The sequence below is a fragment of the Candoia aspera genome, chromosome 1, assembly GCF_035149785.1.
Source record: "Candoia aspera isolate rCanAsp1 chromosome 1, rCanAsp1.hap2, whole genome shotgun sequence".
NCBI classification, from domain to species: domain Eukaryota; kingdom Metazoa; phylum Chordata; class Lepidosauria; order Squamata; family Boidae; genus Candoia; species Candoia aspera.
The window spans coordinates 109511573-109529994 of NC_086153.1; the positions used below are offsets into that span (position 1 = coordinate 109511573).

At 41.0% G+C, this 18422-nt stretch overlaps 1 protein-coding gene across 2 annotated transcripts in view; it reads left to right on the forward strand.

Annotated features, from left to right (window-relative positions):
- ASCC3 (activating signal cointegrator 1 complex subunit 3) overlaps positions 1-18422 on the forward strand; it is a 213930-nt gene that overhangs the window by 62943 nt on the left and 132565 nt on the right. For both annotated transcript variants that reach the window (XM_063311715.1, XM_063311724.1), the window contains exons 11-12: positions 11226-11402; positions 16879-16950. In XM_063311715.1, the coding sequence (XP_063167785.1) occupies positions 11226-11402; positions 16879-16950 (249 nt within the window). The remainder of the gene's footprint in view (positions 1-11225; positions 11403-16878; positions 16951-18422) is intronic.

Sequence of the window (18422 nt, forward strand, 5' to 3'; positions counted from 1 at the left end):
AGGGTTTTGGAAAGGGTGTGAATTCTCTGTTGTTACTTCCTTAGCTAAAATATATGTTTTCCTGGGATTGTGCAACAACTGTGGAAGCCCAGAAAAAGACGCAACTGTTTTATGAAGGTGCTGACATGTCCAACATGTGTACCTACACCTGTTCCAAAGCATCAGATCTGAATAATTTCATCTCCCTAATCTAAACCATACTTGACTAGCTTACTAAACAGAGTGTCACTGAGTACTTTGTCAAATGCTTTGTTGAAATGAAGCATTCCAGGAATATGTTGAGGAAGTTGGTTGATTAAAAGTGAGTTGAGGTAAGTCTGCGACGACTTCTCCATGACAAATGTATGCTGCGTTCTGGTGGTCATTGCATTGTTTTCAGGATGTTTATATTTTATGATCTGCTCTAGGATCTCCCCAAGTAGTGATTTCAATCTTACTCTACTTTTTTTTAAATAGACACATTTATCCTCCTTCAGAATTTCTCCAAGATAATTCATAAAGTTTCACCAGATCATGAGCAAACTTCAGTACCTAAGATAGGCATTCCTTAACCATCTTTCTGTCCCAAGCTTCACTCTTGCTTTTTCAGTCTGCTCTTTGCAATTGCCTGTGGAATATATACCCCTTTGTTGGGGATGCTTGAAATCAGAATAGGAATTGAGTAGCTCTGCCTTTACTTTGTTGCCTGTTAGCAATTTGTAGTCTTCAATGAAAAGCTAGTAATCAGATTCTTTGTTTTTTTTTTTCTTTTAATATATCTGAAGAAGCTCTTTTTGTTGCTGTTAGTATCCTTCACCTGATTCATTCTGAAGTTAAGCTTTAGGTTTTCCGATATCAGGTCTACTACTCTAGGCAATCTCTGTATATGTTACCTAGATGCTACCTAGTCTGGTAACGAAATGTCTGCAAGCAAACAGCCAAGCTCAGAGAGCATCAAGGCTCCACAGTTCAACCCTGCGCTACAGATACTCTCTTCTATTCATACCACATATGGATGTCAAATGCTTCAGAAAGCACTCAAATGGGAGAAATTTGCATGTAGGCAAAGAACAAACCCCACTCCCTTCTAGCACTGAAGATGTTACCTAGTTGGTAATGAAACATCTCCAAGCACACAACCAAGCTCAAAGCACCAAGGCTCCACAATCTCTGTATGCTCATCCAGGTGGCCTGTCCCTCTTTCTACTTCTGTATGGTTTAATTTTTCTTCCAATTTTCAGTGAACTTTTTTGTCAGCACCTTTGGCTTCTTTTGCTCTCTCTCTCTTTTTCTTTATAGAATCGTTTGCAATTGTGCTTTTGGTATCTTTTAAAAGTTTCCATCACCCATCTTGAGCAACTTTTCCCATTAGCTTCTCCTGACAAGAATTTTATTCTATTTATTGCTGCTCTCATAAAATCTATTTCCTTGAAGTCCAAGTTACAAATTTGCCTCTTTTCAGGTTTAGTTTTTGTTACAACCAGAACTCCAGTATTGTATAGTCACTGTCTCCTAATGTTCTTGCTATTTCCACCTCCTCAATTAAGTCTCCCCTTGGTTAATATGAAATGAAAAGGATAGCTTATCCTCATGTTTTCTACCTCTTTCTGAATGAGAAAGTTGTCAGCAAGACAAGTCAGGAATTCCCTGGAAGGAATATGCTTGGCAGTGTTTGTCTGTCAACATATGGCCAAACCAGGTTATTTGTGGGACTGCTTCTCCCTGAGAGTATCTGCCTGTCCTACCAGACTGGATAGAGTAGGCATGCTCCAGGTCCCTTCCCTGAAATGTTATCACTTAGTGGGACCTTGGAAGCGTGCCTTTTCTGTGGCTGTCCCTACCTTGTGAAACACCCTCCCCTCCCCCGGTGATCTGGCAGGCCCCCACCCTGGCTTTTTACCCAGTCGCTAGGTAGAGTGAGGGTGTCTGGGGTGGGTTATTGGGGCATTCAGGGGAATGACTTGAGGTGCTGGGTTTTGGTTTTACAGTTTTATGTTCGTATGGTTCTGTGATTTTATTGTTGCTGTGAGCTGCCCAGAGTTGTGCTTTAAGATGGGTGGCCATATCAATCTAGGGAAGGAAGAAGGAAGGAAGGAAGGAAGGAAGGAAGGAAGGAAGGAAGGAAGGAAGGGAGTGAGTGAGTGAGTGAGTGAGTGAGTGCAGGCTAATTAAAGTCCCCCATCACTACACTACATGTTTATTAAATATCTGCAATTTGTTTCTGGAAAGTATTCTTTATATTTCATGGACTGGTCATTGACTGCAATAAAGATTCTTCTCTTTTTTATTTTATACTTTATTGTCCTGGTGATAGTAAACAATGAACAACAAACTACCTTATATTTGGTCTTCCATTTATTTTAATACAGATGTTCTCTGAAATATTATGGTCCTCATTTCCTTGAATTTCTGTGCAGATGTGGGTATTTTTATCATAGAGTACAACTCCCCTTTTCTATTGCTTCTATTCCTCTTGAATAAATTGTATCTTTCATTTGCTGTTTTCCAGTCATGGGAGTCACTCCACCAGCGTATTTAGATATGCTTACCTTCCCGTTCTTGTTCATGTTTCATACTCGGAGCCTCAGTGTGTAGATAGCAAAAGTTATGCATTTTATAAAGCAATATTCTTTCAGATTTTTAGTGTGCACTGTAAAGAAAATTGCTGTAACAAGGCTTTTCTCTGAATCTTTACCTCCAGGAGTTTTCATTTCACAGGAATTAGTTCAGTTTAAAGACTTCATGATTGATCAAATCTGTCTGGCATCTCTTTTAGGCTTGAGAAAAATGTCAGATGGAAGGATTGGTGTCTTCTCCAAGATTCCAGTCAGCAAATGAAAGTTGTTGAATCCACTCAATATCACCTTTTAGCTGTGTTCATAAGTAGTCCTGTTCTTTTCATTTGTCCTTCTCTTTTGCTCCCATTCCTAGCCCAGGAAATTTCCCTCTGCAACAAGGAGCAATAACTGGAGGAATCTGAATGATGTATCAGACTCCTCTTCATATAAGGCATTATCTCCAGTCTTTTGGTTGCAGATTTCAGTCAAATAAAAATATTTCAAATAAATATCACAAGATCTACGGCAGTTATATTTGTGTATAGTTTTTGACCGTAATTGTTGATGTCTTACTGCATTTCAGAATCCCCATTTTCATAAGTAATTATTATTTTTACTGAGTATGAAAATGATTCAAAACACAGCCAAATTATAGCCCTGACATTATTAAGGGATGATTTTATTTGTCTTGTTCTCTCAATCCAGAGAAAACGCAATCCATGAGTACACTGTAATTAAGGATAGACTATTACAAAATTAGATGGAAAGCATTAGATTATATTCAGTATGACTGCCTGCCTTCCAATCTGTTGAATTCCTCCTCTCGTTAACCTATCTGCTTTGAAGGTATGAAGGACGTGCACTATATGGGCATGACACTGACTGCAAGTGGATTCATGTCATGTCATTTTAGCTTAACATGACCAGGTTGTTATTTATTCCCATATATAATAAAAGTTGAATCTTTATATTCCTAATGAAATTGGACATAATATGTGTTAACCCTATCTGGAACCATTTCTCCCCTCTTTCCCCCACTCATATCTGATATTTATATAAATATAAATAAGCTATATAAATCTGTGCTGAAATTAGTAGGTTTAATAATAACTTTAATACTCCTAAAAGAACTATACCCTTAAAATAACCTAGTGGTTGTCTTTCAAACTGGATTAAAATTTCCAACTATGTCCTCAATTACTCTCATAATCTGTGTTCAACCTTCTTCAACTCTTCCCTACCCTATCATAATAAAGTCAGTATGGCTGTATGGCACTGCCAAAATTACATTTAAATTTATTGTACTGTATCAAGCATTGAATCTCAAGATGTTGTTTAAGATTCGAACAAAATTACCTTCATCAAAGTATTTTCCAGGTTCTGAAACCTCACAGCTTTTAAATACAGAATAAGACATGCATTTTAAGTCATGAATATACATTCATTTCTGCAGCCTATAAGACTGGAACTCCCTCTCTGTTTCTCTTGTCTGAATTTCTTGCAGTAAGGTTAGGTGATACTAAGAAGCATTCTTAACACAGCCATTAAAATGGCCTATGCTCTCCTTTTCATGCACTAGTTGTCAGTAATTGCAGAGATGAAACGATGCTCATATTCCTCTCACTTTTACCAATGAATTTGATACACCTCTAAATCATGACAGGATTGGTTGTCTCAAATCTATTTTGGTGTTCCCTTCATAATGTGGAACCATGTTGCCTTTAGTCTATTTAGTGTACAAATTAAAGTGCTCATTTTCAATCAAAGCAAGCTTTGTCAGTTTTTAATTCTTGAAATAGAATTTAGCTATGCAGTTTATCCAGTAAAGTTCCTGAAGCAGTTCTCCATATTTAGCCATTATTGTAATCATCTGCTGATTTTTCTATATGCTTTTCCATTTCTATTCTATTTCCATCAATGATTATTACACTATAGTGTAGTATGTATGGAATATGTATGTAGACGTGGGTGTATGGAACTGAACAACAACAACAAAAACAGATTATCAACATTCCAATGTATATTTCAAACAGTCACATAAAATCAATTTCTTGGTTAAAAGCAAATGGGAAGAGGTAGGTCTTCCAAACCACTTGAACCTGTAATAAAAAGACAGGTCTCCTAACATGTTTTCAGAAGACATTCCACAATTTAGCATCATTTATTGAGCATTCATTGGTCAGGCCACGCCCTGGTGGTCTTGAGATTCTCTGGTGCTGCCCCACTCTGCAGGGAGGTAGGACCCATTTGATTGGTCTGCCCCTGGCGACTGATGGACCCAATGGGTTTCAGAAGGAGCTCAGGGTTATACCTGAGAATCTACTGCACAGTCCAGAGGACGTCCTGGCTGCAGCCTGGAATAGGGAGGCAGCCGGGGCCTTGGACAGAATTGCGCTTGTGCGACCTCTCTTGCCCCATCCGACACGGCACTCCCTGTGGTTTATGGAGGAGTTGCGGGTTCTGAAGAGGATCAAGAGATGTCTAGAGTGCCGCTGGAGGAAGACAGACCGAATCTGACTGAACACAAGCTAGAGCTGCTATTAAGGCCTACCTTGTGGCAGTAAGAGCGTCGAAATGCCAATATTTCTCCGCTCTCATTGCATCTGCAAAATGCCACCCAGTGGCCCTGTTTAAGATCACACATACCCTTTTGGGGAAGGTGGGCCCAGTGGCCCACCTACAGGGCCATGCGGAAGAGTTTTCTCAGCATCTGCAGGATAAAATCGCTCAGATCCATTCTAAGTTGGACTCTTAAGTGTGAAGCACAGTCTGGGGAGATGCCGTGGGAATATACTTACCCTGTTATCTGGGAACAATTTGATCCTGTTGGACCTAAGGAAGTAGACAGGATCCTCCGGACTGTAAATGCCACATGTCATCTAGACCCATTCCCTTCCTGGCTGGTGAAGGCAGCCTGGGAGGTGACATGTGGTTGGATCCAGGTGATGGTTAATACATCCTTGAGAGAGGGGGTGTTTCGGGCTACCTTCAAGGAGGTGCTGGTACACCCCCATCTCAAGAAACCATCTCTGGGCCCTACTGTGTTGGACAATTTCCGTCCTGTCTCCCACCTCCCCTTTTTGGGGAAAGTGGTTGAGAAAGTGGTGGCATCACAACTCCAGAGGATTCTGGAGGAAACAGATTATCTAGACCCTTTCCAGTCAGGTTTCAGGCCAGGATATGGGAAGAGACTGCATTGGTCATGCTTATGAATGATCTCTGGCAGGAGCAGGATGGAGGGAATGCATCCATCTTGGCTCTTCTTGACCTTTCAGCAGCTTTCATTACTATCGACCATGGTATCCTTTTGAGTTGGCTCAGGGAGTTGGGGCTGGGCAGCGTAGTTTTATGCTGGTTCACCTCCTTCCTCGAGGGCTGGTCCCAGTCGGTGGTGATAGGAGATGAGAGAACCCCTCCTATGTGGGGTTCCACAGGGTTCGGTTCTCTCCCTTCTCCTATTTAATATCTACATGAAGCCACTGGGTGAGATCATCCATCATGATAGGATGAGGTATCATCAATATGCTGATGATACTCAGTTATATATCTCCATCCTGGGTGAGGTAAGTGATGCAGTGGCTGCCCTGTCTCAGTGCCTGGAGGCTGTGGGGGTCTGGATGGGGAACAACAGGCTTCAGCTGAATCCTGGTAAGATGGAGTTGCTGTGGGTTGACGGCTCCTTTGTATCCGGGAAGTTACCATCCTTAGTTCTGGATGGGGTTGCACTACCCCATTCAGACCCAGTGCATAATCTGGGGTCCTTCTGGACTCACAACTCCTGCTCAAAGAGCAAGTGACAGTCGTGGCGAGAAGGGCCTTTGCGCAACTTCGTGTTGTGCGCCAGTTACGCCCTTTCCTGGATCAAGAAGCCCTCCAAACAGTCACTCATGCACTGGTCATCTCCCATATAGACTACTGCAATGCGCTCTACATGGGGCTACCCTTGAAGAGTATCCAGAAGCTTCAGCTCGTTCAGAATGCGGCCACGCGGGCAGTTATTGATGCCCCAAGATTGGCACACACAACACCACTGCTGTGCAAGCTGCACTGGGTGCCAGTTTGCTTCTGGGTCCAATTCAGGGTGTTGGTTATGACCTTTAAAGCCTTACATGTCATGGGCCCAGGTTACCTGAGGGACCGTCTCATACCCATAACATCAACCCATCCCACCCAACCATGCAGAGATGGCATGCTACGGACCCCGCCAGTAAGGGAATTCCACTTGGCAGGGTCCAGGAGGCAGGCTTTCTCTGCAGTGGCTCCCGCCCTCTGGAACATTCTGCCCGCGGAGGTGAGGCAGGCCCCTTCGCTCCTGGCTTTCTGGAAGAATTTGAAGACCTGGTTCTGCCACCTCACCTGGGGTGGGAGGAGCAATAGCTCTTCCTGGGGGTGGCTGGTACTGTAGATCCCTCCTCAATAAATGAGATCCTTGCTCCTTGGATTTTGTATTTATTTATTTATTATTGATTGGCTGTTTATACTGTAATTTATATTTTTATGCTTTTAATTGTAGATTTTATTGTAAACTGCCCAGAGTCCCCCTTTTCGGGGGGAGATGGGTGGTGTTAGAAATTTGAGAAATAAATAAATAAAACACTTGTTGCAATAATAGTTATTCCTGAAGCAACCAGGAATTCACGGCCACCATAACAACCATAGACGTGACCCAACTTAAGGACCACCAGTACACATGGGAAGTCACAGACCAAATCTGTCAGCAGATGCAATGTGGTTTGAAAATGAGGAGCATTGAGTTTTATCACTTGTCATGAACAGATTGCTCACTAATTGCTATAGAGTTTTACAGCATGACTACTCTTCCGCAGGGGGGGAAGACCTATTAGATCACTCTGCCCCAGGCACCTGCTGAATCCCATGGGTTTTCAGATGGCTCTTGGGGTTTCCCAAGGAAATTGTGAGCAGCTTGGTCAAGACTGTGGTCACTTGCTAGAGAAAAAAGAGGCATGCAAGCCACTGGACCAGATTGCACTGGAGCAGCTCTCTCTGTTCATAGATCCACTGTAGCCCATTGGTTTATTGAGGATCTCAGGTAGATGAAGAGACAGAGGAGACACCTAGAGTACTCCTGAAGGAAGACCCATCTCAAATGTGACTGAACACTGGTATGAGCTCATGTTCAACCCTAATGCAGTGACAATTCAATAAGCAAAAAAAGAAAACAATTTTTTCTGCCCTTACTGTGTTGACCAGTGCTGTCCAGTGGCTTTTATAAAGGTGTTCTCTTCCTAGAGATGGATGTTCACTAAGGCCACCTGAAAGCTGCTGTGATGAATTCTCACAGCATTTGGCAGACAAAACTACTCAGATTTGAGAGGGGCTGGACTTCAGCTGTACACAGCCAGTGGAGATGTCTGCAGCCTCATCTTGTGAAGTAATTGGGATAATTTTGAGTCTTTTAGTCAAAAGGAAGTGGATATGAACCCCTGCAATATTAAATCTGTCACTTCTCTGCTGGATTCCTGCCCTTGATGGATGGTTAAGGCCCCTTGTGAAGTGGCAGGAGGTTGAATTTGAGCAGTAATTAATACCTCTTTGAGTGAGGGGTTGTTTCTGTCATCTCTGAAGGAGGCTGTACTTGTACCTCCTGCTCAAAAACCTTTTTCTCAGTCTGATTGTTTTGGACAACTGTAGACTTGTTTCCAACCTTCTACGGTGTTTCTTGGAAAGACTGTGGAGATAATGATGGTCCTACAACTGCAAAGCCCCTAGAGGAAGAAGATTATTTGGACCATTGGCAGTCAGGGTTTAGGACAGCATACAGCACAAAAACTGAATTAGTCACACTTGTGGATGATTTTTGAAAAAACTTAGATCAGGGCCATGCAACCCTCCTAGTCCTCTTTGACCTTTTGGCAGTTTTCAGTACCATCAATCATGATATCCTTCTGGAACATCTCTAAGGGATTAGAGTGAGGGGCACTATTCTGCAGTGATTTTCCTCCTTCCCAAAAGGGTTGGTTCCCGTTGTGGTGGAAGAAGAGACATTTTCCTTTACTTCCAAAGTAAAGAAGAGGCCTTTACTTTGTGGAGTATCTCAAGATTCTCCTCCCTCTCCATTTATTTTTAACATCTACATGAAACTGCTGAGGGAAGTCATCTATTGGCACAGGGCTCAGTATCATCAATATACTGATGATACCCAGTTAAACATCTCATGTCTCTCATGTCCTAGTCTTCCAGGTGCACTTCAAGGTACTAGCTGTTACCTTAAGGCCCATAAAGCTGTAAACCTATTTTCTGAGGGACTACCTTCTCCTGTATTCATTTGCCCATCCAACTAGATCAGATAGGGACAACTCCCTCTGGGTCCTGTCCCTATGGAATTATCACCAGAAAGGGCTTCAGAAGCAGACATTCTCTTTGGAGCTCCCTCCCGGTAGAGATTTGATCAGCAGACCTATCTGTTCTGTCTTGCACAAGAAGAAAGTGTCCTGTGGTTGGAAGGTGGGATTGCAGGAGCGTTGTATTTGTATCTGTTAGTTCCTGTTTTTCTTGATTTTTAATCTTTATATGTATTGGGGAGGGGGGCTTATATTTATAGGTTGACATTGCTAGCTACCACAGAGCTTTGGAAATGGGCAGCATACAAGCTAAATAAACAAATAAATAGTGAACTGTTTGCTAACCTCAGTTGGCTGACTGGCATAGCTAGGAAGAGATTATTTTTATTTTATTTTTATTTATTTTATTTATCAAATTTGTCACCACCCATCTCCTCCGACCGGAGGGACTCTGGGCGGTTTACAGCACAGAATAAATATACAATAAAAACTCAAATAAAAACACAGTAAAATTCCAATAAAATCCCATTAAAAACCAAAACAATTTCTTAACTACCCCAGCTCATAAAATCCAGATGGCTATGATCTCTTCAACCATCATGTAGGAGGGGCACTTCAAGGCACCAGCCAACCCCAAGTATGTTGATTCTCCTCCCTGCCTGAAGCCTGGTGGCAGAGCCAGGACTTCAACTTCCTCCGGAAGGCTAAAAGCGATGGGGCTAATCTTACCTCCGGGGGCAAGATGTACCAAAGGGCGAGCGCTACTGCCGAGAAGGCCCGCCTCCTGGACCCCGCCAGATGGAATTCTTTTATTGACGGGGTCCGCAGCATGCCCTCTCTGCATGAACGGGTGGGACGGGCTGATGATACGGGGAAAAGGCGGTCCCTCAGGTAACCCGGTCCCATGCCATGTAGGGCTTTAAAGGTGATAACCAACACCTTGAATTGCACCCGGAAGCAAACTGGTATCCAATGCAGCTCACGTAGCAAAGGTGTTATGTGCGCCCTTCTAGGGGCGCCAAAAATAGCCCACGCAGCTGCATTCTGGACCAGCTGAAGCTTCCAGATACTCTTCAAGGGTAGCCCCATGTAGAGCGCATTGCAGTAGTCTATATGGGAGATAACAAGGGCATGAGTGACCGTCCGAAGGGCTTCCCGATCCAGGAAAGGGCACAACTGGTGCACAACACGAAGCTGGGCCGTCGTACCACAGTCTGCCGCGACACCAAACTGTCCCACCAGGCTGGTCCACCGAGGCTGGTCAGCTGGCCCGCAACGCCGTCAATTCACCACGCTGTCAGGCCACTCCCCCGTGCTGCCAGGCCACCGCAGGCCACCATCCAGCGTCCCCAGGGGTTACCCCACTGACACCCCTCACGCCATTTGAGCCTCTCCCGAGTCCCATGCGCCGCCAATCTGCTGTGCCGCCAAACCTCCAGGACTCACCGCGTCGCTTCAGATATAAGAGTCTTGAGCTGTGCAAGATTTTAAAACTGGAAGCCAGCAGTTTGAATTGGACCAAGAGGTAAAATCAAATGAGATAATTTAATAATGGAGCCTGTTTTAGTTAAGAAATCTTGTGCAGAAACCTAAAATGGACTTTTGTGTGAGTGAACTGTAAACTCAGTTTGAATTCTTTTTGTTGTTGTTGTTGATAAAAGGAGGAGGCTATGAATGAGCAATACTTTATTCCTTAGTTTTGAGAGTGTGTCTGCCTAATTTGCATCAGACTTTGGATGGTGGCTTCATGGATTTCAATTGCAAAAGGAAGCAAGGTAAAGGAGAGAGAGGATGAAAAAGGCCTGCTTAGCTTAACCTGCTTACTTCTACTGTGAAAAAGATCAGTACAGGTAGTCCTCACTTAACGACCACTCGTATAGTGGTCTGTGGCGCTGAACGAGTGGTACTTACGACCGGTCCTCATAGTTGCAACCATCACAGCATCCCCGCAATCATGTGATCATGATCTGAGTGCTTGGTGACCAGTTGGCAATTAAACGATGTCACAGCGTCCCGTGTTCATGTGATTTTGTGATCTTTACTCCCAACTTCCTACAAGCAAAGTTGATGGGGAAGCCAGCAGGAGGTCACAAATGCTGGCCATGTGACGTTGCACTTAACAACAGTGTGGGATTCATTTAACAACAGCAACCAGAAGTGCCAGAATTGCTGTTGCTAAGTGGCATGATCACATGACATTGCACTTTACAACCACATCACTTAGCAATGGAAATTCCGATCCCAATTACCGTTGTTAAGCAAAGACTACCTGTATGGCTTTCTTTCTCAATTAAAATGCAATATACATTAAATCAATATGAAATCTTTAATTAATATGCTATCTAATAAAATTAAGATAACAGTTTCTCCTTTCTTCTTTTTTCAGGTTGAATCTACACAAAGCATGATTAGGATCTTGGGGCTCTCGGCCACATTACCTAATTATCTTGATGTTGCTACATTTCTGCACGTTAATCCTTATATTGGATTATTTTATTTTGATGGTCGTTTTCGACCTGTTCCACTTGGCCAGACATTTATAGGAATCAAGACAATCAATAAGGTAATTTTAAAAAATGGGATATGATGTTGAATTCATTTTTCTCAAAAATATGTTTAAGCATGTCTATTGAGGAGTATATGTTTTGCAGCCCAAAGGAGCCAGATTTTACCCTTGCCATTACCAAAGATACTGCCTGAAACCTGAGAAGCTGCCATTTATCACAGATAATTTTGATTAGGTTAGAGGTACATTGTATAGGAGGCAGCAACTAAAACCATCCCAAAGAAAAAGAAATACAAGAAAGCAAAGTGGCTGTCTGATGAGGCTTTACAAATAGCTGAGGAAAGAAGGAAAGCAAAAAGCAAGGGAGAAAGGGAAAGATATAACCAACTGAATGCAGATTTCCAGAGAATAGCAGGGAGAGATGAGAAGGCCTTCTTAGATGAACAATGCAAAGAAATCAAGGAAAACAATAGAATGGGGAGGACTAGAGATCTCTTCAAGAAAATTGGAGATATCAAGGGAATGTTTGTGCAAAGATGGGCATGATAAAGGACAAAAAAAGGCAGGGACCTAACAGAAGCAGAAGAGATTAAGAAGAGATGGCACGAATATACCGAAGAACTATACAAGAAAGATCTTAACGTCCCTGATAACAACGATGGTGTGGTCACTGACTTTGCCAGACATCCTAGAGAGTGAAGTCAAGTGGGCTTTAGGAAGCATTACTAACAACAAAGCTAGTGGAGAAGACAGTATTACAGCTGAGCTATTTGAAATCCTAAAAGATGATGCTGTCAAAGTGCTGCACTCAATATGCCAACAAATTTGGAAAACTCAGCAGTGGCCACAGGATTGGAAAAGGTCAGTTTACGTTCCAATTCCAAAGAAGGGCAATGCCAAAGAATGTTCAAACTACCGCACAATTGCGCTCATTTCACATGCTAGCAAGGTTATGCTCAAAATCCTACAAGCTAGGCTTCAGCGATATATGAACCAAGAACTACCAGAAGTACAAGCTGGGTTTCAAAGAAGCAGAGGAACTAGAGATCAAATTGCCAACATTCTCTGGATCATGGAAAAAGCAAGAGAGTTCCAGAAAAACATCTACTTCTGCTTCATTGACTACTCTAAAGCCTTTGATTGTGTGGATCACAACAAACTGAGGCAAATTCTTAAAGAGATGGGAATACCGGACCACCTTACCTGTCTCCTGAGAAATCTGTATGTGGATCAGGAAGCAACAGTTAGAACTGGACATGGAACAATCAATTGGTTCAGAATTGGGAAAGGAGTACAACAAGGCTGTATTTTGTCACCCTGCTTATTTAACTTATATGCAGAGTATATCATGAGAAATGCCAGGCTGGATGAATCACAAGCCAGAATTAAGATTGCTGGGAGAAATATCAACAAGCTCAGATATGCAAATGATACCACCCTAATGGTAGAAAGTGAAGAGGAACTAAAGAGCCTCTTAATGAGCGTGAAAGAGGAGAGTGCAAAAGCTGGCTTGAAACTCAACATTAAAAAAATTACAATCATGGCATCTGGCCCCATCCCTTCCTGGCAAATAGAAGGGAAAGAAATAGAAGCAGTGACAGATTTTATTTTCTTGGGCTGCAAGATCACCGCGGATGGTGACTGCAGCCATGAAATTAAAAGATGCTTGCTCCTTGGGAGGAAAGCTACGGCAAACCTAGACAGCATATTAAAAAGCAGAGACATCACTTGCCGACAAAGGTCCATATAATCAAAGCTATGGTTTTCCCAGTAGTAATGTATGGCTGTGAGAGTTGGACCATAAGGAAGGCTGAGCGCCGAAGAATTGATGCTTTCAAACTGCGGTTCTAGAGAAGAATCTTAAGAGTCCATTGGACTGCAAGGAGGTCAAACAAGTCAACCCTACAGAAAATCAACCCTGACTGTTCATTGGAAGGACAGATACTGAAGCTGAAGCTCAAATGCTTTGGCCACCTAATGCGAAGAGAGGACTCACTGGAAAAGACCCTGATGCTAGGAAAGACTGAAGGCAAAAGGAGAAGGGGACGGCAGAGGATGAGATGGTTAGATAGCATCACCGATGTAATGAACATGAATTTGAGTAAACTCCAGGAGACAGTGGAGGACAGGAAGGCCAGGCGTGCTATGTCCATGGGATCATGAAGGCTCGGCACAAGTTAACGACTGAACAACAACAAGGAGCACCATGGATCCCTAGATTCCTCTTGGTGCTTAAGAGCACCATTTGCCCCACCTAATTCCTTTAATAAAAAATAATCAGAAATATAACATGCTGCAAAGCGTTATACCAGCCCTTAATATAATTATTTTCAGCAAAATCTTTCAGCTCCACAAAGTTGCCACTGAGTTGTAGAAAACATCCTGTAAGTTTCATCTGCTTTCTGATACATGATTTTTTATGACTGGCTATGCTCACCCTGGTAGGCAAGGGTTGTGTACGTGAGATCTCAGGAGCTGAGAAAGAAACAGAAGTATCTCAAAACATTATTACCAATAAGCTGATGGATATACTTATAGTGGTGCTTAAAAGTTTGTGACCCTTTTGAATTTTCACTATTTCTGCATAAATATGACCTAAAACGTGATCTGTTCTCCACACAAGTCATAAAACTAGATAAAGAGAACACAATTAAACAAGTAAGTCAAAAACATTATACTTGTTCATTTAAAGGAACCAACAGTTAACAAATATAGTGCAGACTGGCACTTGATAGAGTAGCAACAAAGGCCTTGGAAAAGACATTAAGATGCCAGGATGTGTCTATATCTACAAATATCAGAATCATGCAGGCAGTGGTTTTCCCTGTGGCACCCTATAACAGTGAAAGTTGGACTTTGAAGAAGCAGGATAAAAAAAGTTGACACTTTTGAACTTTAGTGTTAGAGAAAACTCTGGAGAATGGACAGCCAAGAAAACAAATGGATCATTGATCAAATCAACCCAGAGCTCTTACTCAAGGCACAAATGACCAGAGACAAATTATCATACTTTGGGTACATTATGTGAAGACTTAGCTCTTTGGAGAAGTCTATAATGCTGAAAAAGGTGGAAGGAATGAGAAGAAGAGCAGCAAAGAGGAAGGGCTCAATTATAAGGCAATGAGTACACCTCTGGAAGACCTAAAAGACTAGGATTGGGACAGATCGTCATGGAGAAAATCTATCTGTATGGTCACTAAGAGTTGACACTAACGTGATGGTACATAATCAGTCAGTTAGTTACTTGTAGCAATAATGATGCCCAATTATATTCAAGTACATTTTTTTAAGTGCAACTAGTTACACACTTCTCTTCCTCTTCTCCCCTTCCCAATTGCCCACAAGTAGGTTGCAACTAACTTGGAGCAGCTCTTGTTTAGTTTTTAGCTTAATCAATGCATTTCTTAGCCTCTTTTTATGATTACAGTATTTCTAAGGTGGCTTAATGTTTTATATTATAAAAACAAATGCTATGAATTCTCAAAGTGGGGCTTCCTAGGAAATTGCTGTTGGGACTGGGTGTTAGATGTTAGGAACAAGGTAACCAAGTTTGTTGATGATACTAAACCATTCAGGGTAGTAAAATCAAAACAGGACTATAAAAATCACAAAATGTCGGCCTCTGTGTGACACAAAATCCTGAATTATATGGAGTGTTGGGCTGATTAACAAGGTTCTTTTTTCCTTATATTTGCATGAATATAAGCAATTATTCTTTCTGATATTAGTGTGCATGTTGTTTTGTTTTCAATAATTATCTATTATTTATTCTACCTATAAATAATTACCTAGTATTTATACCTAGTATTTATTCTGAAAGTCTGCAACATCAGAGTTCATGATGGCTTTACTAGTGAGTCCTTAGCTCAGTTTAAATTTGAATTTGGGATTTCAAGTACAATCCTAAATATACTGGGTAGCAGAACTTCCGAACTGAGTACATTATTAGACACTGTGTGAACCTCTTGTTTTTGACTGCTGTAGAATAGAAATGACTTGTGAGGTCTTGCATTTTTTTGTAACTGACAAATATTTAGTTGCATAGTAATAGAGTAACTGTGCTATGTAGGAGGAGTTACTGTTTAGCATCTTTTTTTCCACACTCAAGTTATTAGTAATGTTATGCTTCATTAAGCTTGGACGTAAGAGTTCTTTGACTTCATAGGTGGTACTGAATTTGTTTTGTTCTTATTTTTGCATAGCTTGTTGTATTAAGACATGATGGTTTTTATTTTTCCCTACTCCCAATGGATTATTTATTCAATGTGGTCAATTACCATTTTAGTTAGGATGTGCTGTGGGCAGAATACCACTTCTGAGTTTGAATCCCATAGCTTCATTCAATAATATTTCAATAATAACATGGAATGAGAACTATCAGAATTACCAAAAATACAAGCTGGTTTCAGAATAGAGAGAAGTCCTGGGATCACATTGCAAATACCCAAAAAGGCAAGAGAGTTCCAAAAAAGACAGTTATTTTTGCTTTATTGATTATACTAAGGCTTTTAACTGCATAGACGCAAGAAATTGTGGACAGCCCTTTAAAACATAGGTGTACCAGTGTACCTCTGCATATGAAGAATTTGTATGTTGACAGTTAGAATGGAAATGTGGAACAACTAATTGATTCCAAATTGAGGAAGGTGTGTGTCAAGATTGCATACTGCCCCACTTTCATTTTAATTCATATAGAGAACATATAACAAGAAATGCTCAATTAAAAGAAATATAATATGGAATTAAAATTGATGGAAGAAATATTAATAATCTTAGATGAACTTTGGTGGCTGGAAGTGGGGAAGTCTCAAGGAATCTCTTGCTAAAGGAAGAAGGAAAATGCAAACACTGGTATTTAAAAAAAAATGTCAACTACTAGTACCAATCCAACACAGCTAGTTGAAAGAGTAGTCCTGGTCTTTCAGTCATAACATGGCTATGGCAGTTGGACCATCAGAAAGGTTGAACAAAGAAAAATTAGTGCTTTTGAAGTGTGAGGCTGGAGAAAATGATTGAGAGACCATTGGACAGCAAAAACAAATTATTCAGTACTAACTGAAGTAAATTCAGGCAGCTCATTGAAAGCACTAGTAATGAAGCTAAAGCTTATATATTTTGGACATACAGTGCAGAAGCAAGAAACTTTAGAGAGGATCCTGATGCTTGGAAGAACTGAAGCCAATAAGAAAAGAGGTTGACAAAAGACAAGATTGATAGATACCATCACCAATATCAAAAAGGCAATTTCTGACTGCAGACAATCCTAGCTTACTGTTGTCATGGGGTCATGAAGGGCCAGAAGTGACTGAGCCACAGCATTTTAAGCTGTGTTTCCATATATTGCTTTCAAGCATTAATTTATGTTTGAAAGTAATATGTGCAATTCTACATGTTTCTACCACTTTTCATGGAAAGAGAAATACATAATATTTTTCATTTACCAAATGTTAGTTGTGTACATTTTGAAAATATGCACCATATTTAAAAAGGTAGTTAAAGTTTCTAAAATAAAGTTTGGTGTCCTGCATTTCAGGTGCAGCAGCTGAATAATATGGATGAAGTTTGTTATGAAAATGTTTTGAAGCAAGTAACAGCTGGACATCAGGTATGTTCGGCTTATTGGCTTTTATTCAGAACTTATTTGTGAATAATATCAGCAAGAATTTATTCTTTGCATATATAAATACCTTGATTTCTCTCAGTTCCATTTGGAAATCAGCTGACTCACCCTTCTGAAGATTTTGAATGAAGGATGTCTTTAAAAATGATATTTTGTGTAAGATAGCTGTGAGATCAAAGATTGTAGAATGCAAATGTAGAACCAAATAGAATTTCTTATCTGTTCTTGCTCTTCTTCTGTAATATAAAAATAGGAACAAATGTGCCCTGACCTAATGAAATAATGTACTCTTCTGCAAAAGGACTGCATTCCTATTTTAACAAATAAAACACCTAATTGGATAGGGGCTACTTGATCCATGGAGAATGACTGAACTAAGAAACACCTGCAATCTGATGAGCCTGAATGGTGCCCTCTAGTCTATCAAGATGGTTAACACAAAATTGTGATGTGATGATGGAACGCTTTACACATTAGAGCAGGATGACCTGGTGTATCAGACTATAAAATATTAGACCAACATGAGATAGGTTGTCTCTTCATTTAAATGATTGTTTGAAAGATATAATTGTAGAAATGGGTAAAGAGCACTAGAGATTTATGATCTAGTAAATTTGATGTACTTATTCCAAAGTTTGACAGAGGGCTCATAAAGCCTCCACTCCATGCTGTTTAGTGTTCAGTCATTGTACCTGGCAAGTTGGTATAATTATATTGTCATGAGAAAAGCTGTTCATAATATGTGTTTGTTTAGCCCAAGATAAATCATATCAGATTTACTAACAAACTAATCAAGTGATTAATGTTAATATGTTTTCTACTACAGATTAAGGTTACTATGGTAACTAATCATTTTGGCTGGGTGAAGAGGTTGAATTTAATTGTCCCCTTTTCACGTGTTAATGGTTGCATTGCCTAAGGGAGAAGAACTTGCCTGGACTTGTTTTAGTTTCAGTTTGCCTTCTGTGTAGGCTTGCAGAGAGTATGCAGCTGAGAGAAATCTCTCCTCTCAGCAAACAGCCTTTAAATATGTTTGCTTTCTGTAAATAAAATTATTTTTATAGAACTGCCTGGTGTGTGACTTTTCTGATCTCTCCTGGGCCAAAGGCTTTCTAGCATTCTGCAACAGGTTATGGACCCAGTAAGCAGCCCGGTAAACCCACTAAGAAGCCCAGTAAAATCCCAGAGAGAATAGAGAGATCAGCTCCACACCTCATGCACAATTTAAAGGCAGGTAGCAAAGACCTGTGAAGATTTTCTTTGGAGCCACCTGGAGATTTTCCAGCAACTGCCCGTCTACAGGACAAAGAAGCCAGCTGAGGTGACTTGCAAAAGAAGGAAGAAGCCATGGCTACCTCCCAGCCCTCAGCAATGCCTCTGGAGTGCCTATCAGAGACCAACTATTTGAATTGGGCCCTGAAGATGGAGATGTATCTTCGCAGAGAGAATCTTTGGCT